Source organism: Ceratotherium simum, chromosome 23 (assembly GCF_057802395.1).
Source record: "Ceratotherium simum simum isolate JZ-2026a chromosome 23, ASM5780239v1, whole genome shotgun sequence".
NCBI lineage: Eukaryota > Metazoa > Chordata > Mammalia > Perissodactyla > Rhinocerotidae > Ceratotherium > Ceratotherium simum.
In genome coordinates this window covers 47,823,472-47,849,583 of record NC_141922.1, presented here as the reverse complement: position 1 = coordinate 47,849,583, position 26,112 = coordinate 47,823,472, and the positions used below count along the sequence as shown (strand labels likewise).

General features: G+C 39.9%; 1 protein-coding gene across 1 annotated transcript in view; it reads right to left on the bottom strand.

Annotated features, from left to right (window-relative positions):
• LOC147914027 (uncharacterized) overlaps positions 1 to 26,112 on the bottom strand; it is a 67,847-nt gene that overhangs the window by 41,586 nt on the left and 149 nt on the right. Inside the window, exon 2 of the mRNA XM_087447123.1 lies at positions 25,635 to 26,003. Within this exon, the coding sequence (XP_087303249.1) occupies positions 25,635 to 26,003 (369 nt within the window). The remainder of the gene's footprint in view (positions 1 to 25,634; positions 26,004 to 26,112) is intronic.

Genomic DNA, 26,112 nt, shown 5'->3' with positions numbered 1-26,112 from the left:
AAAGCGTGCCAGGGACAGAACAAGGTCTGGAAACGATTCCTCCTGTGGAACTCTTTGCCTTGGATGCAGTCCCTGAGTTTACCCCTTTTCAGTAAGCCCTTTCTCCTAGCGTCTCCAAGAAGCACATTTTTTCCTTCCCAATTTCAGCCTGTTTCTACTTCCAGACTAAATTCTTCAGGACTAAATATATGTGTGTTATATTAATTTTCTATTGCTGCTGTAACAAACTACCACAAATTTAGTGTCTTGAAACAACACAAACTTATTATCTTATGTTTCTGGAGGCCAGAAGTCCAAAATGAGTCTTATGGGTATAAAATCACGGTGTTGGCAGGGCTGCATTCCTTCTGGAGGCCCTGGGGAGAATCCATTTCCTTGTCTTTTCCAATTGCTTGAGACGGCCCACATTCCTTGCCTCACTGCCCTCTTCCTCCATCTTCAAAGTGCATTACCCAACTTCTGCTTCCATTGTGCCATCTCCTTCCTCAGCCTTTGATCCTCCTGCCTCCTTCTTTTAAGAACCTTGTGATTACACGGGGCCTATCTGGCTAGTCCAGGAAAATCTCTTCATCACAAGAACCTTAACTTAATCACATCTGTAAAGTCTCTTTTACAATGTAAGGTAACAGTTGTAGATTCTGGAGACTAGGACATGAACATCTTTGGGAGGCCATTATTCAGTCTGCCACATCAGTTCTAAATTTGAGGCAAGTCTCCTAAACTCCTTCTGTCTGAGTTTCTCCATCTATAAAATAGGAATAACAACACTACCTGTTTTGCATAATCCTGGATTTTTACACCTGAAAGAAGTGAGTCTCAAGGAGACCAACTTGCAGAGTGTCACCTGGAGGACGGAGAGCCAAGAATGTGGCTCAGGTGATGAACTATGAACAGGAAATACATGGAAAAGTAATACACGGTGCTGCGTGATATTATATGTGCTAAATGAATAGTCCAGACTATAAATACTAAGGGACTTCAGATTAGGGAGAACTCCTGTAAGACGGGTTGATCAGAAAAGGCATAGTTGTGGGCTGGCCCCGTGACTTAGCGGTTGAGCGCGCATGCTCCACTGGCGGCCAGGGTTCGGATCCCCAGCGCGCACCGATGCACCGCTTCTCCGGCCATGCTGAGGCCGCGTCCCACATACAGCAACTAGAAGGATGTGCAGCTATGACAGACAACTATCTACTGGGGCTTTGGGGGGAAAAAAATAAATAAATAACATCTTTAAAAAAAAAAAAGAAAAGGCATAGTTAAAGGACTGTGCAAATTTTGGATAGAACAAGTAAAGAGAGAGGAGGAAAAAGGTAATTTTGAGTGTGAGCAAAGACAGAATAAAATATCTCAGACCTGTGCGGGGGAGGGTTTGCACTGAGCACTGGAGAGCACAGAAAGAGAGCAAATGGCTGCCCCACAGCATGCACAACAGGAAGACAGGGGTGGGGAGAACCAGGGCGGGGGGAGGGCGAGGGGGGCATTCGGCCCCCCTTCCACAGAGCAGGGTCAAGCGCACGTGATGTCTCATCATCCATGCCACTCTTGACACAGTAGGAAGAAGCCATGCAACTCATGGCCAAAACAGCTTATTTAAGAGGAGGGTAGAGGGGCCAGCCCGGTGGCATAGCCATTAAGTTTGTGCGTTTGGCTTCAGTGGCCCAGGGTTCACTGGTTCGGATCCTGGGCATGGACCTACTCACCACTCATCAAGCCATGCTGAGGTGGCATCCCATATAGAAGAGCTACAACTCTACAACTACGATACACAACAGTGTACTGGGGTTTTGGGGAGGAAAAAAAAAAGAGGAAGATTGGCAACAGATGTTAACGCAGGGCCGATCTTCCTAAAAAAAAAAAGAAGAAGAAGAAGAGGGTAGAGACAGAATTGTCTTTCTCAAAGCTTGAGACATCATGTGGGCTCTGCTTCCCGATACTACAAATGCAGATATCTGCAGCGTGGAGTTCAGCACGACAGCTACGGCTCAGGAAGCTTTAGCAACTAGTCTCCGGAAGATACCTACGGAAAGTGCTACAATTATCGGACACTTCAAATGTGCCAAGTCCTGCGCTTGCTTTACATATATCAAGTCCTTTTAATAATGCTCTGAGGTAGGCATTATTATGTCCATTTCACAAAATGAGAAGCCAGAAAGACAGCCAAGAATTTAGTGCCCATGGTCTACATAGCTGCCCTGAGCCCCACACATTTCCCACCCATAGCAGCCTCTCACCATTCAATGGTAGATACTGGCAAAATGAAACAAACTTTTTTCTGTTTTTGTTTCTTGAAAAATACTGTAAGAAATTTCTGTGAACTGACTAAAAGTCCCAGAAGAGGCAGAAATGTCATAATAATAATTTGATAAATAATCTCTATGTGGGCCGGCCCCGTGGCTTAGCGGTTAAGTGTGCGCACTCCGCTGCTGGCGGCCTGGGTTCAGATCCCAGGCGCGCACCGGCGCACCACTTCTCCAGCCATGCAGAGGCCGCGTCCCACATACAGCAACTAGAAGGATGTGCAGCTATGACATACAACTATCTACTGGGGCTTTGGGGGGAAAATAAATAAATAAAATCTTTAAAAAAATAAAAAATAAAACAAAAAAAAATAATCTCTATGCTGAATGATCTGAAAACCATGAAACTACACCCCCCTAAATCTACATGCAAGAAGCTGGCAACGAGCGAGCAAGTAGGGAGAGCCTTTCCTTTTCCATTTCCTCCCCTCAATCAGATGCAGCTAAAGCAAGCAATGTTTTGTCTGAGGTACATAGTCCCAGGAAGATGTGAAGCCCAAGAAGTCAGGAATGGTTCGAGGTAGACCACAGAGGACATGTCCGAAACAAATGTCCTATTGCCAGGACAAAACAGCTGTGCACAGGTGGGCACCCCTGGCCCCACTAGTTCTGTCATGTTGAAGAGGGCCCAGAATGTCTGGGCCATCAGCTTACTGCCCATTGCCTTCTAATGCTTAAAGAATTGAATGCCTTCTTTATGAATAAGTTTGTTGAAGTGAATTTAAAATTTCAATCAAATTCTTTTCTCCCCCCTTCTAAAGCAGAAATTCCCAAACTTTATGGCTTCATAGCACCCTTAGTGTCTCAATAATTTTTTCATCATGCCCCAGGCCAAAGGAAACACCTAATAGTTAGGTTTATTAAGTAGTTAGGTCCAAACAATTTGATAAATATTTACATCCTATCAACATAGTTGCTGTTTGAAAAAATAATACACATAATTTAAAAGAAAAAATACTAACACTTTGCTCCTAAAGAATCACAATTAGTGATGGGACATGTGTGCTTGTTGGGCACTGGACAACTTCTCAAACCTTTGAATCAGATTGGACCCCACCACCCTCATTTCCTGGTTACATATTAATTTTCTTGGGGTAATTGCTTTTTAACCACAGCAATGGCTGAAAACCCAATTTTATAAAGATATTATCTAACAGAAAGGAATGTAGCATGTTCTAATGTTGAAACTGTGAACTGTCTCAAGCTAGGAATTTGCACAGATATCACTGTGATGACCTGAAAAATTAAAATATTCCACTGAACCCCTGTGAGTTTGAGGACACTGAAGCACATAGTTTGGGAGCTGTGATGGCCCTAATGTTAAGCTATGGAAGTTGAACTTTCAGAAAAGTAAGTCAAGTGGAACTCCTCCGTTTTCTAAACGTTTGTTCAGTTGCCCCGGGGAGGCCTGGTGTGGAGGGAGGATAGAAAAGGAAGCAGTAGCCAGGCGCTAAGACCCACCTGTGCTGTTCTCTCAGCCTGCTCCTTAGGGAATTCACCACTTCCCAGAATCTTTCCTGCCATCCTCTCAGAACAGAAACACCAACCCCTTACCGCCGTCTGTCACTGATGTGGCTATTTTCAAAATACAGTTACTGTCTCCCACTAAAAAAAATAATAAGACTTTCCATTCATATAATCCTTTCATATAAGAAACAACTTGATGTTGTGGAAAGAGATCTAGATTTATAGATAATTGGGGCCCTGTCTCCACCACATAAGAAGTAACCTTGGGCAGGTTATTTAATGTTTCCAAACTTTAGTTCAATATTTTAACAATAACTGTATAACTTATTTGAATAAAGCAAAGTTTCTCAAACTCAACGTGCATAAAAATCACTTGCAGGCCATTATTAAAATGCAGAGTCCTGGGCTCCACTCTCGTGACACAAATTCAAGTAGATCACAAGTTGAGACACATTAGCAAAGATGTTTTCTTAAATACTTGCAGATATATAACATTTAACAGTAACATTTTAAAGTAAGTAACACTGGTATTGTCTTCATTTTATAGATGAAGAAACTGAGACTTTGAAAGATGACAGCAGCAGTCCCAGATCTTCTCTATAGGTAGGCCCTGTAACAATGAGAGAGCCTGAATTCATCTTATACATAAAATATGTATATGTTCACCCACTGAACTGTATATTCCTTGAGGACAGCAAATCTTATTCATTTTTGTATCTCCAGTACTTAACAAAGCACCTTAATAAATGTTTAATAAAAGAACTAATTTTTGAATTTGTTGAATATAGAAATATCCAATACTTCAAACAAAGCATACTTTGAAACACTTTTTGTTTTTCTCAATCAACAAAAGTCCAGCAAAAAAAAAACAAAAAACAAAAAAACCCCCCAAAACCTCAAGCTACAGTTTTCACAAAACATAAACCTTTCTTTGTTTCCTAATAGCTGAGCTAAAAGTAACTCTCTCACAGTTGGGGAAGGATCATGAGGTCGCCCAGTCCCAGCCTGGAACGCAGGGCCCACTTGTTGCTTGTTCAGGGAACTGATGATGCCAACAATCCTTTGTCTTTGGTATAATCAGACTCTGAAGTTCGTCCAGGCCTCTCGGTTCAGGCTGCCAACGCTGGCAGCATCGCTTCCAGATAACTGACCTTGGCTCTGCTGACTCGAAAATCAACTCCCAGAGTCACACAGGGCCCCTATTCATATGGGACCAGATTCTTAACCTCTTTTTTTGCAGCGGAGGGGGAGTCATGAAACCCTTTGGAATAAAAGGAGTTTCATGTGAACCTTGAAGCCAATGTCAATGGACCCCTAAAATAAGATTTTAAAATTATTTTGCAAAACCAAATATGTTATTTTCCCCCTTATAAAGTATTTTCTTTTTTTTTTTTTATTTTTAAAGATTTTATTTATTTTATTTTTTCCCCCCAAAGCCCCAGTAGATAGTTGTATGTCACAGCTGCACATCCTTCTAGTTGCTGTATGTGGGACTCGGCCTCAGGATGGACGGAGAAGTGGTGCCTCAATGCGCACCTGGGATCCGAACCCGGGCTGCCAGCATTGCAGCGCGCGCACTTAACCACCAAGCCACAGGGCCGGCCCCTTATAAAGTATTTTCTACTGGGAATGATTTGCCTTGGCTAAGGTATGGTTTTAAGTGGCTTATCTAATAAACTGAGAGACACCAGAGTGATTTTTGACATTAATTATGATCCAAAACAGTTTTTTCAGCAGCAGCTTGTTCAAGGCTATTCTTTTCATTCTGCTGTTGGCAGTGGAACATTTGGGAAAAGCTTGTATTCCCATCAAAGATAAACACAGGTTAAAATGGAAAGAAATCTGGTCAGGAAGCACATACAATGACATCCCTTATTGCAAAGAAAACTGCACAAGATAATTTTATTTCCACTATCACAAATTTCATACAGAAGCTCAATGTGTACAGCGTTAATTATCAAGGGGTTATAATCTCTTCTCATACATTTTTTTAATATAATTTTATTTATTTATTTATTCCGCCCCCCCAAAGCCCCAGTAGATAGTTGTACGTCATAGCTGCACATCCTTCTAGTTGCTGTACATGGGACACGGCCTCACTGTGGCCGGAGAAGCAGTGCGTTGGTGCGCACCCGGGATATGAACCCCAGGCCGCCAGCAGCGGAGCGCACGCACTTAACCGCTAAGCCATGGGGCCGGCCCCTCTTCTCATACATTTAAAGGCTACAATACATGTTGAATTATGGAATAAGCAGAACCTCTCTCCACCTGCTCCCACAGTCAAGACAATGCCCTGACCATTTTATTTACAAGGGTTTTTGACTTTACAATATCTGCAACTACAACAGCACACACAGAGTGTCCTCAAGCACTTGCTTGGCAAAACCAGTTTGGAAACTTTTCTCTTACTCATAAGGCATGTTTCTCTCTTGTAACACAGCACCCTATGCAGATTCACAAGGCCAGCAAAGATGCTACTCTGTGTGGAATTTCTAGATCAGAGGTGGAATAACAAAGGAATATCAACTGGTAGGACTATAAAGATAAGGTGTTTTATCAAGCTATTGTTGTGGCAAATAGTAGTGATCCACCCAAAGGCCTACTATTTTCTCTGGTAAATATTATCGTTTTATCCATTTTACAACTGGGCAAACCAAGCTTTGGAGAATTTAAATAACATCCCCAATATCACTGAACCAGGGGTGAGAAAGCAAACTCTGCCACATGACTCCATATCCTGATATCACACTAACTCTAATATACCTTCCTTAATTGGATGCATGTGAAAAATATTATTGTTTAGCTAATTCAGATACTATGAGAAGCAACATTAGTGTGAATGATACAGAGTGTGAATAAAAAATTTTTTTCTTCAACTTTGGAATATGTTTCTATACCATGTTTGGATATGAGTGTTGCTAATGTTATGAAAATTCATAAAACTGTTCCCCAAAGCCAGGATAGGTAATTAGCTATCTTGATTTTGAAGCAAACCTCATACCTCTTTCCCTTTCAATGACTTTTGGATTTGAAATTTCCAAATCACCAAGTGAGATGAATGTACTAATGGGGATAAAAGAACAGATATGAAATCAGGATTGTCTGAAATACCTGGTTGCTGTTTTGTAATATATAACTTAGAGGTATAAACAGGAAAGTTGATAATGTTAACAGAGGAGCTATCAGAACCGAGCAGATGAAATGTCATGAGAAAGTTAAAGGCAAGATGTATGTGGTGTAAAAGTCTGTATTGTTCATGCATTCACAGGACTAGGCAGGTGACACTTCAGTGACAACGTGCCTTGCTATTTCTAGATCACCGAGGAGATGGAAAAATGCTTGGAACTAAAAAGGCAGCTGAACTAATTAATTTGCAGTGGTGCTTTCCGACTGAAATGTTATATTCTAAGTTTCTGAAAGAATTATACTTTGTGGTCAGCTAAAGATCTTGGAAAGGAACAGACATGTTCCTTTCTGACAAATATTTTCCTATTTACAGGGTTTTAAAATCACTAAAATGCCTGCAGTATGTGATAACAAGGAAAATCTAAATAGTTAAACCTGTTTTATGAAATATGCTGTTGTGATTTTCATTAAGTAATAATAAAACATCAAATAATATTAAATCAATAATAAAAGCAGTATATACTTTTAGAAAATTTAAAAGAAATTTTAAGAATTCAATATACTGGAAAGTAAACAGCAAAGACAAATCCCAAACCATCCAAATACAAATAATAACGACTCTTTTTTCTAGTGAGGAAGATTGGCCATGAGCTAACATCTGTGCCAATCTTCCCCTATTTTGTATGTGGGATGCCACCACAGCATGGCTTAATGAGTGGTGTAGGTCTGCTTCTGGGATCTGAATGCGTGAACCCGGGCTGCCAAAGCAGAGCATGCTCACCTTAACCACTATGCCACCGGGTTGGCCTCAATAACATTTTTTTTTTAATTTTATTTTAATGATAACATTTTGATGTATTTTCTCATCTTTTTCCAAACATAAATTTTGGGCATTTATATATATATATACATATATATATGTATATATATATATAATTGAAATCTTACTGTACACCTGCATTCTGTGTGAACTTATCATATTTTATTTAACTATTCCTCTCTAGCCAGAAATAGAGAATATTTTAATGTTTACAAATATAAATAACATTGTTGTGAACATCTTTGTATGTAGACTTTTCTGTATTTATTGTTACTTATGGTCTTTATTTCACTTAGTGTGAATATTTATATCTTTTGTTGTAAACATATTAATATGTTTCATTGTAGGGTGCTGCCTCAGACGATGATGAGATTATTATGTGCATGATAAAAGGCATATGTTTAAAAAAAAGTCTGGAATACATATGATCCCAAGAGTTTCATATATAGGGTTGTGGACCTGTATGAATATATTTTATTTGATTTAGCTGCAGAAAATTTACATTCTGTATTTTTAATCCATTTATTACATTACTTACTTTGCAGTTGGTGGTCTTCTCTCTGTTGATTAAATAAAATGGAATACAGTATAAAGCAAATGAGCACAACATATTCATATGGCTGAGGACCACAGAAGCAGAGAGAACTATGTTTATAACTAAAAATACCAGATCTTTGAATAGAACTCAGCAAACACATGACACATTTTTTCCTTTGGAATTAAACTTGTTTTCTCCAAAATAGAATCAAATGCTAAAAGCTTGCATATATTATTAGTGCCATTTATGTGTGGAAATAATAACTGATTGACGAAATAACTAAACACCTCCACACTGGAGATTTTAATCATTTGGGTTACTCCCTCAACTCTCCTTGATTTCATATCCCTTATACTCCTCTGTCCCAAATAGTATAAATGGGATCTTCACAGCTAAAGTAAACAAAGTGAAACATATTTTGTCTTTTAGAAAAAAATGGACCAGTCCTACAGGAATTTTCCAAAATAGAAACAGTATGTCTTCCTCACATTTTGACTGTTGCAAGTGCTCTATTTGTACAATCTGAAAAAGTCTCAATTGTCCAATGTAATCTCTAACAGTCCACAAGCCCAAAACCACAGGGAATGTCAAAAGTAAAGTCACAGCAATAAACATGTGAATAATAGAAGAATCATTTAAAATTTAACAATTAGTATAACACTAAAAATAACAAAAATTAAAGGATAATTGTTTAATCTAGAATACTGGGTTTATGCTTTTTCTTAGATGTTTAAAAATCAACTCTCGGCCTTAATTACATAAATTATAGAGTTGCATTCATCAAGCAATCTAAAAAGTAGATAATCTCATCATCAGAATGTTAATCAAAAGTTTTAAATTCTTAGATCAATGAAAAATATAAATCTCTAAGGTTTAGCTTTTCCTTTGGCTGGCAGGAAGTCTGGTTATTATTTTATGACAATTAATGTCATCTCAGAACTACTGCAATAACTGAAAAGGCATATGACTAGGAAGAAGGGAAGATAATTTTCCCCTCTTTTTTGTCTAGCCTAATATTCTGGTTTAAACATACATTCTTTAATTTTTGTTTATTTTTAGAGTTAAACTAATTGTTAATTTTTCAGTGCTTTTTCTACGAGTCACATACTTACTGCTGTGATTTTACTTTTTACTGGGCAAGTTAACCATAGTCAATGGCAGGAAAAGTTCTATCCACACAGCCTCTAGCCCCACTTTGCAGTGTAGAACTCCGCACCTGCCTCATCCTCACAACTGAGCAGTCTCTGCCCATCATTCGGCCCTAACGGGAGGCAGAGCAGAGCAGGGCAAAGGCGGGTCTACGGCAGCCAGAGGTGCTGGGGCAGATGGGGAGCAGCCACCGATTTAAAAAGAACCGGGAGAAGGAGAGCATACAACAGTACTAAGCACACCAGTAAAAGCATAACCCAACTCCTCGTGACTGCTGCAGCACCATCAGTCACCTTCCTTACAGTTCCACCATCAGTAGACCCATGCTGTAAGGGACAGCCAGCCCAAGGTCACCTCCAAAGTCTCATCCTAAAGTATGCACTCTGAAGCAGGCTGCACAGAGAGTCAGCACTAGGACTTCCATGAGTAGTAAAAGGAAGGATATAGCATCATCCTTAAAGAGAGATCTCGCAACTGGTAGAGCTTTATGCTTCCAACAATGAAAAACAATACCTTGTAGCGTTATTTATACAGTCGTATACTTTAAGTCATTTTTTACTCTCAGCAACTTTCTGAGGCAAGTAAATCAAGGAAAAGAAAACAGAGATATTGAGAAATGCAGTGAGTTAACCGAGCATCATACACAACTGGAATAGAGAATAGTGGGTGAGTGTGGACTGGGGACCCAGACTTCTGAGGCTGGAATCATCCTTCACCATTTCTGCAACAGCAGTCAGGCTCTGTAAGTATTTGTTCTCATTCACTCCCCATGTAATAGCATCTTCTAATCTTCTAATTTGTTTTTAAGTAGAAGGAAGTCAGCATTTTTGCTTTTAGTTGATACTGCTTATTTAACCTTTAAGCCCATAGCCGATAACGTTCTAAAATAGGGGAATAACCTGCAAGAAGCGGCTGTCCTAGGAAGGCACTAAATTTAGAGGGTAAAAGGTAATCACTCATCAGTGCTAACCTGTCAGAGGCCAACAAGCCACCTGCTCTCAGAACGTGAAGGAGCAGTCTGGTAACTCTCTGAGCTGCTCGGGCCACAGTCTCCTCTTCCCCTTCAGCAGTCAGCTACTCGCCCCTTTTGAACTATTTTTTACACTGTCCTCTGTCGCCTGGGTGTAACTTAAGAATTAGATCCTCCACTGCTTCACTTATGTCCAGTGACTGATAGGCAAAAATGATTTATTATAATGTAATTAGAAATAAAACACATTTTATAATGAAAACTATTTCTTTGGTGTTATGAGGTTTAAATGGATTAATATGTATAATGCTCTTTGAAGTGCCTGACAAGTATTCTTTAAGTGTTAATTATTATGTGCCCCTTCCTTATTCTCTACCCACTGAGCCCTTAGACTCAGGTCAGTCATAGACTCTGCATTGCTTACAACTGCTTTTGCCAAATTAATGTAATATCTGAGGGGCAGCAGCATCCAAAGATGTAGTTCCATTGGTCTCCCAAATTATCCCAGGTCTCACTAAAGGTTCATCTGAGGGAAAAGTCATGGAGAATCTTAGCTCTGCAGTCTCTGGGCCCAAGTGTGGCACATCTGAGTTATTTGGAAGTGGCTACAGGTTCTTGGTGTAAACCAAGTCTTTGTCCTAATGGTAGAGGCCTCCTCTAATTTCTATGAGGAATGAAAAGGACATGCTGAGGGCTTTGAAAAGGGAGGGTTGTGAGCCTTCTTCCTCATTCTCCCTTCCCATCCCCCCCAGCCCTCCATGCTCCCATAACCAACCATGCTTCTAAGTTTCATTTGGATTGTTTTGTTTCTGACCTAGCTTAGCTAGCCATTAAGCTTTGTCTTATTTACACAATTACAAAGTTGATTTTTCCAAAAATGTAAGGGAAATATGGTTTTTAAAATTTTTCCTTTTCAATTTTTTCCAGCTGGTGTTTCTGTGTCTACATTTTCAGATCAAATTAGGTCTTCTTAAAACTTCCTCTGCAGAAAGTACAACATTGCATCCTCAAGTTCTTTAATTTATTTCAAGATTGTTCTATTCCAGATAATGAACTTGTTTTTCTGGCAAGGAATTACCTTAAACGAACTTCTCTCTTAAAACAGGGACCAGCCTGATTTCTAATATAATCTGTGACCATATGGCATCCATTAGAACACAGTATAGTTTGCTTTCCTCTCTTTCTTTGGAAGTATTCCTTGTCAGACCATGTTTGGAGAAAAGGAAGAGAATTGTGATAGAGATAAGGCCACAAAGATCTTACTTTCTGCAGACAAATGGATTTGATACAAAAAGACCTTAACTCGCTAAGCCAACCCAAATTTACATGTACTGGGGGATAAAAACACACAAAAGAGTTCAGAATGGAAATTACCTGGTTTAGATGTTTAAGTGAGCCCCATGTTCTATACCTAAATATTCAACATGAGGGAATATCCTTAAATATGTTAAGATATAAAATACAGAGTTTACTATCAGGAAACTTTTAAAGTAATATTTTTAAAGACTATTTAACGAAAGGAGGATTTTAAAAGTGTATATATGTATGTATATATTTATTATGTATTTATATAAGTACATGTATGTATGTATACTATAGAAGGGAATACACAAAAATATTAACAGTGGTTACATTTAGTGGTAGGATTCTTATAATTCTCATATTCTTCTTTTCACAGAAATGAATACCCATTTTCTTAACTTTCTCTAATGACCATGTTTTCCTTCTGAATTATAAATTCAAATATATTTCCTTAAAGCAAAGGGTTATTAGCTTAAACATGTTTGAAACTTATTTAAATATAGATGCTTTTAAAACATTCCAGATATTTGATAAACCCCAAAACATCTATTCTCAATAATGTTTATTTTTTAAAAATTACTAAAATGTATGTATCTGAAATATCCTATTTTCCTCCTTTAATATTTATCCATGTCTTTGGGTATAATAAAAATTTATACTTTTATAAATTTATTCATTTTATTAATTATATCATTCATTTAGCTTCTGCTTTTATTTGCTGCTTGATTACTGATTTATATAGCAGTCTATTAGCATAAGAACATTATGAAAAGTATCAGTGACCCTGGAAATCTTTACTCCCAAGAATTCCAGAATGTGAGCTCTGTGTCCACAATTTAAATCCCTGCCTTAACAAAGATCACTTCAGCTCAGTGTTCCTAAAAGTGACTAATGCTGAACTGTACTTGCCATTCCCTAATACTGTTTTGAAGGAGGCGGTAGAAATTAAATGAACTGTTTTCACAATCAGAATACTTAAAATATCTCACTACCTTTATTTTACACCATGTCTCTGCTTCCTATGGTACTGACGTAGTACATTGCGGAGAGACCAGAAAAAGCATATGGTGAGTTGACAATAACAGAGACACAGAGGCTTAGACTTGGAAAGAGCTTTAGAGACCAGATGGCTGAAGTTCTTTTTTTTTTTTTTTTGTGAGGAAGATCAGCCCTGTGCTAACATCTGCCAATCCAGCTCTTTTTCTGCTGAGGAAGACTGGCCCTAGGCCAACATCCATGCTCATCCACTTTATAAGGGACGCCGCCACAGCATGGCTTGACAAGTGGTGAGTCGGTGCGCGTCCAGGATCCAAACCGGCGAACCCTGGGCCACCACAGCAGAGCGCGAGCACCTAACCACTTGCACATGGGGCCGGGCCCCCCAGATGGTTCAAGTTCTATCCAACAGATTCCTTTCCACAACATGTGAGGGCTGGTTGTCCTGCCTCTGCCTTAATATGACCTCAGGAGGCAAGAGGTTCAGTCCTTCCTGAGGCAGCACACTGAATGCTGACTGATACCAATCACTACTCCTATTTTTATTTCTATTCCTACTGCTTCTGCTACTACTGTTACTACTGCTAATTCCATTACATTTGCATAAACCTTTCACATATATTATCTCATTTAATCTTTATAAAATCCTTTGAAGTAGAGAGACCAAAAATTATTATCCCCATTTTATAAATGAGGAGACAGAGTCTGAGTTTAGGTGACTTGCCTAGGATCACACAGCAAATGCCAGCCCACAAATGAACTAAAATCCCGAGCCTCCTCCTTCTACATCAATTATCCTGCTCTTTGTTAGAAAGCTTTCTGGTACTGAACCAAAATCTGCTTCCTTGGAATTCTCCCCTACATTAATGCAAATCACTCTCCCAGCCACCAAGAATTCCATTATGTTTCAGCTCCAACTCCTTTGATATACACTTTTAGAAAAAAATTAATTAACCCATTTCTTCAGAAGGTTAAGAAGAAACAAGCAAGATACTGTAATGTATCGGTTTGGACTGGGCTCAGCTACTAGGGAGAGAAACCCAAAATAACCATGGCTTAACTTATGACATGGGAGAGAAATCATCAAGGGTTGGCAGCATGGCATCACAAACTATTGCACCACGTTTATTGCACCAGGGAATACTAAGAGGAAGTGGCTGAGTGGATCCTTCTATAGAGAACCTCTGATAAAGATTTTGTATTCAGACTCTAAATAAGCACAAAAAAAGATGCTCAACCATATTAAACATTCATGAAAAGCAAACTGAAACCAAAATGAGATGCTACTACATACCACAGAATACTTAAAATTAAAAAGACTGAAAGCACCAAATGTTGTCGAGGATGTTGAGCAACTGAAACTTTCATACATTGCTGATGGGGATGCAAAGTAATATAGCCACTTTGGAAAACAGTTCTGAAGTTTCTTCTAAAGGTAAGGATACTCTTACCATATGACTCAGCAATCCCACTCCTAGGTATTTCCCAAAATGAAATAAAAACATACATCTATACAAAGATATGTACAGAAATGTTTATAGCAGTTGTATTTTTAAATTTTATCCATGAGGGGCCGGCCCCGTGGCTTAGCAGTTAAGTGTGCGTGCTCTGCTACGGGCGGCCTGGGTTCAGATCCCAGGCGTGCCCCGACGCACCACTTACCCGGCCATGCTGAGGCCGCGTCCCACATACAGCAACTAGAAGGATGTGCAACTATGACATACAACTATCTACTGGGGGGCCTTAGGGGAAAAAAAAGGAGGAGGATTGGCAACAGATGTTAACTCAGGGCTGGTCTTCCTCAGCAAAAAATAAATAAATAAATAAATAAATAAATAAATAAATAAATAAATAAATAAAATTTATCCATGAAACCACAAACTGGAAACAACTCCAATGTCCATCAGCTGGTAAATAAGTTGTAGTCATTTATATAGTGGAATGCAACTCAGTAATAAGAAAGAAGACATTCCAGGGAAAGAAGAAAGCTGGCACAAAGGCTTAAGGCAAGAAATATCTTGCTGTATTGCTCTAACTACTAGGATTTGGAGGTCCCTGCAAAGTTAAGTGTAAGAGGATAAGCAGCAGTTAAAAACGGACCACGTACCTTGTGGTCTATTATGCTACGCTAAGGCTTAAGATTTATATTTTTGGTGAAGGAATCACTTCTACAATTCAATTTGGGCAGGATAGGGCAAACAGGGAGGTATTGAGATAAAAGAAATAGAAAAGAAAATGTTTGTTCAACAGAGCATGAATTGACTTATTGTCAAGGAATTCTAACCTGTGCAAGTAGGCTAGGGAGTCAAAGACAGGGAAGAGAGCAGTGCATCCATTAGGATTTTCCAGAGTGTGTGATTTAAATATGTAGGATAGGCGAGATCCACAAGTGTGTTTCTATGTTATCCCTGTGTGCTTGCATTAGATGCATGGTTTCTCTTTCAGTGTTCAGGTTAACACATTATTAAAGTCAGAGAAGTAGTGACTATATTGACACTATCAGAAATGTGACACTTTCTCAAGTAATCAAAAGACTATCTATAGAGGGGGGAACAAACCATATTGTCTTCTGTAAATAGGGTAAATGAAGTTTTAACTCTGTTTTACTCCAAGTGTTGGCTCTAATATATACTTTCATAAGATGAAGCCAAGATGTTTAACACATCAATGACTTGCACAGGGTTTACAGACCACTCCTCAATGTAAGAAAGTAAAAAGCTTTGTTGAACAAAGGCCATCAGGATGGGTTGGTGATAGGAGTACCCCAGATGGAAATATAAAGTAAGAAGAAAAGCTGGATTATGGTCACTAGGGAAAAGTTGGAACCAAAGAAGTGGAAGAGGTAGGAGAGGCAGTTACCAGAGTCGTAATAAAGACAAGTTATATTAGGGAGGCTTATTGCCAACTGCTGCCTTTGCACCAAGATTCCCGTTGGCAGTCCTGAGTGTTCTGCCTGGGCCTGTAGAGTCCTAACAAGGTAACCAGACGATCATGTTGGAAGGAAAGGACGTATGTCTAAAGGAATGAACAACAAAGATGGGACTGAAGTGTAACTGCAACCCTCTAGGAGGTGACAGCTCCAGTAGGTTACAGCCTCTTCTCCAAGAGCTCACGACCTACTTGGCCTCCTTCAATTGTGGCTGTGCCACGTATGTCTAAACTTAGCACAGTGTGGACTCTGCCTGATGTGTTCAGCTTGTCCACCTGGTGCCCCAGTTCTGGTAACTAGGCAGGCTTCTACTGCAAGCCAAAACTCGAGTGGTCATTTTGACTTAATTCAGAGTGAAAAACAGGCCTTCTTTGTTTCATGTGTCAGTGTCATTTTCTGTTAGTTTTCTTGGTACTTCAGTCTATTCAGAACTTTCTTGGCTTGGGCTAGTCCCACTCTCATAGAATGGAATCCTGACTCTGAGTAATGAGCAATTAGATGTAAATTCTACTGTGAAAGCAGTTTTACTGTCTGTAATTAGATGCCAAATAATAATAAAGTATTATTAAGTATTGTGCATATCAACAGTGAATTCAAGTTCAAAGTACTGGTTTGATTCTTTCGAAAGAAATAAAAAATTATTTCACTTTACCCTAGAAATTATGAATATTCAGAAACCATATAATATTAGACAAAATTCAGTCAACTATTTCAAGGGAGAAAAAAGGGAAAAATTCTTTACTTATCTTTGTATCTATGATTCAAGTAAATGTAATTATAATGATAAGGAAATAATAAACCCAATTGGAACTCACAAGAAGCAATGAAACAATGAAAGATTAGCAAGACATGCATATATTAATGAAATTAATAAATTTTAGGTTAACATACCAGAACAAGTTGATATTAGAAGGGCCCATTCCTCCCAACACAAACACATGGATCAAACGTAACCCTGGAAGTTTTGGATGTTCTGTCAAGCTAGAAATTGAGAGGAAAATCTCCAGGCTATTTCTTTTTTGCGTGTGTGTGAGGAAGATCGGCCCTGAGCTAACATCCATGCCAATCCTCCTCTTTTGTGCTGAGGAAGACTGGCCCTGGGCTAACATCTGTGCCCATCTTCCTCCACTTTATATGGGATGCCGCCACAGCATGGTCTGACAAGCGGTGCATCAGTGCGTGCCCAGGATCCGAACCCGGGCTGCCAGCAGCAGAGTGCATGCACTTAACTGCTACGCCATGGGGGCAGCCCCTCCAGACTATTTCTAAAGGAGTGGAAACTGTGGGGCAGTGATTAGTGAGTATGAGCAGAAGCCAAAATAACTTATACCTTTGGGTGACTATAGGGTTACCTCACATGTACTGGTTTGCTAAGGATAGGCTTGCTTCACACCTGCTGCTTCAGAGTAATTAATAATAATGTCCCTTTCCAATTTTCAAAGTGTCCTGATTTAGATGATAAATTATAAGATCCTCCTAGCTAAAGGACATGTTGAAACCAGATATTACGCTTGAGAGTGAGGTGCTCGGATTCTAATAAACATGAACAAAGAGTGTCCTGGCCAAAAGACCTAACTATAAACTTCCTTGCCTACAACCAGAAGTCCTAAGGAGCTGACTTTTACATGAAATGGAAAAACTTTGGCCACTGACCCTGCTTAGGAAACTGCAAGGAAGCTAGGGTGAAAAAGAAGTCACCCACAGGAAGCCAGCACCTCAGCCTGTGGGTAGCTGTGGAGTCCAAATTCATCCTGTCCACTTGGCTCGAATGATACTAAACTGAGATATTTTCATTAAAACTGGTCTAGAGGGGACTGGCCCAGTGGCATAATGGTTAAGTTCATGTGCTCCGCTTCAGTAGCCCAGGGTTCGAAAGTTTGAATCCCGGCACAGACCTACACAACGCTTATCAAGCCATGCTGTGGCAGGTGTCCCACATATAAAGTAGAGGAAGATGGGCATGGATGTTAGCCCAGGGCCTCAGCAAAAAGACAAGGATTGGCAACAGATGTCAGCTCAGGGCTAATCTTCCTCACACACACACACACACACACACACACACACACAAAAGCCTGATCTAGATATGGTGAAACTCATCTAGTCTAGGCAGAGGCAAATGTGAAATTGGGCTGTGGCTAAGATTCTACATCCTGAGTACACAGCATAAACCCCCAAATGAACTCGTGCTGGAGATAAATTTATAGCTAGAGATTATAATCTACTTGAGGAAATGAATGACTGTGAGAAAGTATTAGCAGATACAACAAACAGAAGAATTTGCACACCAAGGACTAGAAAAAAGGATATAATCTAGTCTGAAAGATACTTTGACAAAAATATTTATAAGGAAGGAAAGAATATAAATCACAATGAAAGAACAAGACGGTACTTTAAATAAGAGCAGACAGACTTGTAAAACAGCCAAACAGAATCTTTATGCAAATAAAATATATACTCATAAGAAAAAAAAAATACTGAGGGTCTGGCCTGGTGGTGCAGCAGTTAAGTGCGGGCACTGATGTACTGCTTGTCAGGCCATACTGTGGCAGCGCCCCATATAAAGTAGAGGAAGATGGGCACTGATGTTAGCCCAGGGCCAATCTTCTTCAGGAAAAAGAGGAGGATTGGCATCAGATGTTAGCTCAGGGCTGATCTTCCTCACAAAAAAAAAAAACAAAAAAAATACTGAGTGGATAAATTTCAAATCTCTTTCATTTAATTAGTTTATCTAAAGCTCTGGTGTCTTTTGTTAGTTAACTCTGGAGATTAACTCTTGCACGCATAGTATTTTTAAACAGGAAAGAAATTATTTTCCCTCCTGGAATTGCACATGGAAGCTAGATGTGTTTTACGTGCTTTTATGGAAATTGATTCTCAACCCTCTCATTCTGAGCTCTGGATGCCACATTAAATTTCTAATATACTTAGTATGAGTTCTCATTGATATTTATTACGGCTCATAAATTAACATAAAAATGCACACAAAAAAGCACATTCCTTGGCAACCCCTCAAAAGAACAACCCTATCAAGCATTCTAGTTATAGCAATGTAATAGGCAATTAGATAATCAAAAGATTATTTTTAACTACGTCATGACTGGTACATACTCTAAAATAAAATTTAAGAAGTAATTATAGGGGGCCAGCTTGGTGGCACATCCATTAAGTTCCCACCTTCCGCTTCAGCAGCCTGGGGTTCACCAGCTCGGTTCCTGGGCACAGACCTACTCACTGCTCATCAAGCCATGCTGAGGCGGTGTCCCACCCAAAAGAACTAGAACGACCTACAACTAGGATATACAATTATGTACTGGGGGCTTTGGTGAGAAAAAAGAAAAAAAGAGGAAGATTGGCAACAGATGTTAGCTCAGGGCCAATCTTCCTCAAAAAAAAAAAGTAACTCTATGTTCACATTTATGATTAAAGCCATTATTTCTGAGGTTTATAATAATCTGTTTTAAGATTGAGAACAAGGACAAATATATTTTAGTAATACTATATAGCTGATAGTATCACTATGACATAAATGCAGGTTATTTGCCTTATTTAAAAAAAATAAATTTTATAGTTTTAAATGCCTTAAAATGTCAAGTTAACAATTCCTCTTCTTTTACCATTGAAACATATCAAGAACAAATTACATCATGGTGGAAACTCAAGTTTTCTCTCCAAATAATCTGATCTGTGATGTATTTGACATTACAGTTCTTTCTTTCAAATCTATAAGAAATAAATGCAAAATAGCAATGGATGTTCAAGAGGAGTGAGAATCTTCAAATAAATTCGTGTTAGTTGTTAAGTACCTCTTCAGACTCTGAGATCCACGTCAAGAAGTAATCTAATGGTGAATATACATACAGAAGAACTGCTATATCATAAAACACTTTTATTAACTGGGGAGGTGAAATAGTCTTTTAAAACCAAAAGAATAAAGTTAGGAGCAAAATAACAAAAATACATTTTAAAGTGAAAAAATAACGTCAGTGTCCTTATGAAATTATCCCATCTGGTGGCATAAATTGAAACTCTGAAGCCTCCAGAGAGAAATGTAGGAAATGGATCCCTTTCCAAAAACAACTTTGCCAGGCATCTTAGAATTTTCTCTGATTTAATGGGCAAACAAGCATTGAAGAGGATGATTAGTTAGAAAGGACATCCATAATTATATTTGTTCTAAGACGTTTTTACGGATAAAATGGATTAAGGGAAGGTAATGCACTTTGCAAGATGCTGTTTGGATAGGTTTATATCAACAAAGTATCAATATTTAGGTCAAATAAATAAACTTGGATCTATTAAAAAAAAAACTAAAACAATCCATTTTCGTCCAGTCAATATTCTGGATGACTTTGCTAATAAGGCTAAGCTACTATCATCATCCAAATAGAATCTCACCCCAGCACTAAATTAACACTTAATTGGAACAAACTCTAAAACTACTATATCAATGTAAATTAATGAACTAAGTCAATTAAATTGTCCCCACATTTAATATTATCCTGAATATTAAAGAGCGTAGGGCCGGCCCTGTGGCTTGGTGGTTAAGTGCGCGCACTGCGATGCTGGCGGCCCGGGTTCGGATCCCGGGTGCGCATTGAGGCACCACTTCTCTGTCCATCCTGAGGCCGAGTCCCACATACAGCAACTAGAAGGGTGTGCAGCTGTGACATACAACTATCTACTGGGGCTTTGGGGGCAAAAAATAAATAAAATCTTTAAAAAAAAAAAAAAGAGCCTAATTCTATGAAAGAAATGAAAATTTTACTGTTTTCTTATGAACCCGAGAGACTGAATATGAAAACAGACCATATACAAGACAGAACTTTGATCCATAACCTGCAGCAACCTGCCCAGGAAGCCAACCCCTTTATCGACAATAAACAGCCCAGGAAGGCAGCCTATTATGTCAGACTTGCAGGAAGCCAGATTGCTATCTCTAGTGACAATCCAGGAAGCTAAATAATAACCTCTGTAACAATCAGCCCCAAATGTCCAGATCTTGATAAATAACTGACAGCTTCCCTATTTTTTGTCCTTGCTTCTGACCAAGAGAGAAAGCCAAATATGACCCCTAACCAAACACACAGGATGCCTTGCTTCTAGCTAGCCCGCTGATAGCTTCCCCTTGCTAACAGCCTCCATCAAGGCACACCTGAAGACTTCCCTTCTTACCACTAAAAGCTTTCCCATTTGTCTGTTTGCCTTTGAGTTTCTGCCAAAATGCAAGTGATGGTGGCCAATTCCACTTCTACAGCAAGCTCAGAATAAACAGCCTTTGCTTTTCTCATCTGGTCAGTCTTCATTTATTTCCACAACCCATGCAACAGAAAGCATTGCTAAGATTAATATTTCATAAAAAGTTAACTGCTAACAGTTATGAAGCCCTTGTCATGAACCATGCACTGTATTAAAAGTTTTTACATGGATTATCTAACTTAATTTTACAGTAAATATAACAGTGACTTCTGAAATTGGTACTATCACTATATTCATTTTACAGAAGAGGGAACTGAGGCTGAGAAATGGTGAATAACTTGTTTAACACAAAGGTAATGAATAGTTAAGCGAGGATTAAAATAAAGGCAATCTGATTCTAAAGAGGATAACTTTTAACCATTATACTGAATTCCTCTTGAAATATAGAGATAGGTGCATGTTTTAACTGCTTTCATAAGAAAACAGAAAACAACACAAAATTAACATTGTGTTTCAACTTCACAATTGGTAATAAAATATTAACGACAGAAGAGGAAGAGAACTCGGAATTCCTTTATACTAATCTCCTTCTTTTACAGATTACATAAGTGAGGTGCAGAGAAGTGAAGGTAACTTGCCCAATATCATATACCTACTCAACAGACAAGACAAGACAAAAGTCCAGATCTTCTGACTCCCAGCCTAGATATCCAGCATGCTTCACTGGGAAACAGAATATTTGCATGATGAGATTTATAACTCCACAAAGACTTTATGTAACACATTCCAAACACATACTAAATAACATCGCTAAACACATATCTTTTACGGAGATAATGAGCCCACTGACGTTCAACAAACCTTTGAGTGCTATGTGTTAGGCACTGTTCCAGACACTTAAGTTTCATTACGGAACAAAATGAAAAGACCCTATCTCATTGGTTTACATTCTATTGGGAGAAAACAAACATTACAGAGTAGATACATTAAGTAGGCAAATTATATAATATGTTAGAAGGTAATAATGCTACCATAAAAATAAAAGTAGAGTAGAGTAAGATTGGGAGTACCAATTTGGGACAAGGAGGGTAGGTTGCAATTTTAAACAGGGTGATCAGGGTCAGCCTCACTGAGAAGGTGATATCTGCGTAGACTCTGAGGAGGTGAGGGAGTTAGTCACGTGGATATGGTGAGTAGAGTGTTCCAGGTAGAGGGAACAGCCAATGCAAAATCCTGAGAAGAGATTGTCTGTCATGTTTGAAGAGAACAACATTGGGGGCACTGAGAAGAGGTGAGATCAGAACTGTAAGCTGGGACGTATGTGTGTGTAGGAGGCGTTTGACCACCGAATTAACTTTATCAATGAAAACAAGCTACATATTTTCTATTTATAACTATATTTTATAAGGTCAAAGAAGTGAGTGTAGTTCTTTCTCAGACTTTAACTATATTATGAATATCAGAATGAAAAGTGGTTTGAAGCTCTAATTCGTTTTGTCAGTTCAATCAATTGGGCAAAAATTGCATGTGAATTGTATGTTAACGATTTGAAGCACTTGCCTGAGGGTCCTCACCAGAGACTTGTTAATTTCATCAGTAGTAGTGAGGGTGGGAAGGAAGAGGGCTGTACCTGGGCCCTGGGTTTTTTATGTGCTCCCTGGTGCACTTAAGCCATGGCTGAGAAGCATTACTCTGATATATGTGAAAAAGAGAAGGCTTTTCTCATTCCTGCTCCCAAGCAGTCTGCTCTGTATGCTCATTATCCTTGCTGCTGCAGCTCACTTCAGTGTCATCACTACCTGGAAGTCAAAAACCACAAATCCCCTCCACAGAAATCCTGGGACCTCTCTGGGCTACCCCATTGGAGAGGAAAGCCAGGACAAGCCAATTTCTTCTTTGTTGCCCACTTCATGAGTTCCCCACAACACCAACAAACAAGAATGGATGTGGGTGTCAGATGACTGAGAAGTTTGTGTTAGAAAATGACAATGTAAGAGGAAGGGCAAGAGAAGAGGGGAGCAACATGGTTGGCATCAATTGCCTAATAAATTTTTAAGAATAAGGCTGTCTAATATTCAATTTCAAATTTTGGCATTGTTTTGGTAGAAAACATCCTGTCTTCTCAAATCTTCTGTTTCACTTATGCGTGCCTGGCACATTTTTGGCAAACAACAAATATTTGTTATATGAATGAATGAATTCAAGTGGGCTGAACACAAAAAGCAGCAAACCCTCAACCCATCCTTAACCAATCCCTCCAATCTTGTTCCCCAGAGGCAACTGCACTTACCTCATTGTTACTCTCCTATCTCTAAATAATACACTAATGCTGCTAATTCTGGATGTATCAATGTTATATTTTGCATACTCCCTTTCTGCCAAGATAAGGATTTTACTAAATTAACCCCCCCTCAGATTTCCCCTACCTGCAACATCTAGTAAATTACATCACTATTATTAGCTTTTCCATTGATTATATATATACTTAAACCTATATTTCTTGTTTCAAGTATAGTGTCTCTTCACTTTGTCAAATAAGAATATTGTATCCCATACCCTTCTCTTCATCTCTCTTGTTCTCTTTTACATTGTCATGTTTAACATATACATTGTTTTGTAATCATAGTTAAGGGATTCTTGGTTTGCCTATAGGTAGACTGTAAATTTGAAAATCAGTAGACAATGTTATGTACGTAAACACTGTTCACTGCACTGCCCAGGCAAGTTGTATTCTATGACTATACTTGATTTTTGTATAATTTTGTTATACAACCCACTCTTACCAGACTTCTGATTGCCTTTTTACTTTTGTCTTGAATTGTCTACTTTTATGGCATCATTAAAACAGGTTCTTCCGGGGGTGCCCTGTTGTGCAAGCGGTTAAGTGCGTGCGCTCTGCTGTGGCCTCCCGGGTTCTCGGTTCAGATCCTGGGTGTACACCCACGCACCACTTGGCAAGCCATGCTGCGGTGGTGTCCCATATAAAGTGGAGGAAGATGGGCATGGGTGTTAGCCCAGGGCCAGTCTTCCTCAGCAAAAAGAGGAAGATTGGCAGATGTTAGCTCAGGGCCGATCTTCCTCACACACACACACAAAAAAGGTTCTTCCACATTTACAGGATACTGTCACACCTGGGGACTCTTTTTTTTCTATAGGAAGTTCTCTTACAGCCCTGCAGTCTCCTTTCAGTTTGGATGGGTGGCTCTCAGGCCTGCTGTACAGTTGTTATCCTGGGACTTGCCTTCATTGCTTTTCCAAATTAGTTCTATTGTTCATAGATCCAAGCCACTCCAATTTCTTGGATAATTCTCTTGTTTTGCCAGCCCGCATTCTCAGGTAACATCCTAAAAAAGAGTATTTGGGAGCTTTCTCAATTTATGCTTAATTTTCTTTCTCATTCTGCCCTCATATTTTATCCATAGTTTGGCTCGGTATAGTATTCCAAGTTCAAAGTCATTTCTCTGTGGAACTTTCAGGGATTGTTTGTCTCCTAAGATCCAGGCCCCCGTGAGGAGAGGTCCATTGCCAGCCTGATTCTCATTCCTTTACGGAGGACTTATATTTGCTCTCTGGAAGCTTTGAGAATCTTCTCTTTATTCTTGCTATCCTTAAATTTTATGATATGCCTACATGTAGGCTTTTTTCTTTTTCTTGCTCAGTACTCAGTAAGTCTTAGACATTTGTAGACTCATGTCTCCTTTTGGTTCTGAATAATTTTTTTTCTTGTTCCATCCAACAATTTTCTCTGTTCTGTCTCTGATTACTGTTCTCTACTTTTCACTTTTTCTCTAATCTTGTAGTAATGCCAACAAAACCTACAACTTGACCTTACAGGCAATGAGACAGAGAAGTGAGTCATAATTCATGTTTCTCCCTTCCATTTAGTTAAAGGCTTATCCCACATCAGCCCTGCTAGCTCACTGGGTGTTACCTACCATGGTGTGTGTTCACTCCCACTTTATTATTTGAGTTGAAAATACTGCAAGAAAACTCAAAGGGAAAACCAAGCCATAAAGGAAAAGTTATACAAAGTACTTATAAACATTCTTATAGTTTTAATTATTATTTCACTTCTCTGGATTGGCATAGATTTCAGGAATTTAGGTCCTTTAAAAAGATGTTATGAATATTAACACAAAAGTAACTTCATGCTTTACTTTCTAAACAACATTCAAGTAAAATGAACGTGTCAAACTGTCAATAATTCAAAGAACAGAAAAACATAGAAATTTTTAAAATGGTGTATATATACTCTTAGGTGTATACATATACACTCTTGTAATCCTGGAGGCAGGCTGAGTCCTACAATTTTCCTTTAAGCCCCACAGAATCTAAATACCTGCTAAGCGCAAGTTTGTTCAATGACAACATTCTGCAAAACTGGAGAACTTCTAAATAAAACTATTTAAAAACAGAAACTTATGTATCTTATATTTTAACGCAAAAATAATTGGGGCTTTTTTGGGAGAAGGGACACAAAGGCATCTCTGTGCAACAACATATGCGATCGCTTCTCCTAGGTCCCCTCCCCCTTTATTTTTTAACAACACCGAACCGGGGTGCTTACTACTCACAACTTTTCTAATTTTCTTACGTCACAATCACTTGGAAGGACTTAAAAGACACATGTTCCTGCCCTTTCCTCCTTCCCGAAACGGACTCGGTCAATGTGGGGCGGGGCTGAGCACCTGGATTTTCAACCAGCAATGCAGGTGCGTCTCCCACTCGTGGAGGTTTGCGAGCCACTTTGTTAGAAAGGAGGCTGCCCCCCAGTCGGGAGGCCGGACTTCCACCCTCCGACCCCTTGGGGGTGAGGCCGGGGCACCTGAGCTTTGGGGACTTACCCCAGGGGCCTGTGACGCAGCGTCCAAGCGAGAAGCGCGCGGACGCCCCGACGCCGGCGCTCAGAAAGGCGCTACGGTGGGTTTCCGGGGCGGGCGCTCGGCCTTTCCCGCGCGCACTGACTGCGGCGACACCGCGGGGCCCGGCCGCGGAGGCCGCGCGGCACGCCGGGCGCCACCCGCTCAGCAGCTCCTTCTCGTGCCCGGTCGGCCGGCCCTCTCGACGCGCCCCCCACGGCACGCCGGCCGCGCGCGGAGGGGCGCACGCTGAGGCTCGGGCCTCGGGTCGCCGCCCCGCGGCCGCCGCGGCGTCAGGCCCGCCCTCGGCCCGGCCGCGGCTCCACCAATCGCGGGCCTCGCCCGCCGCCGCACCTGCGAGGAGGAGCCCGCGCCGCCGCCGCAGCGGCCCGCCCCCACCGCGCCGCCCGGAGCGTCCGCCGCCGGCGTCTGCCCCCGCCGGCCCGGGCGGAAGCCGCGCGCA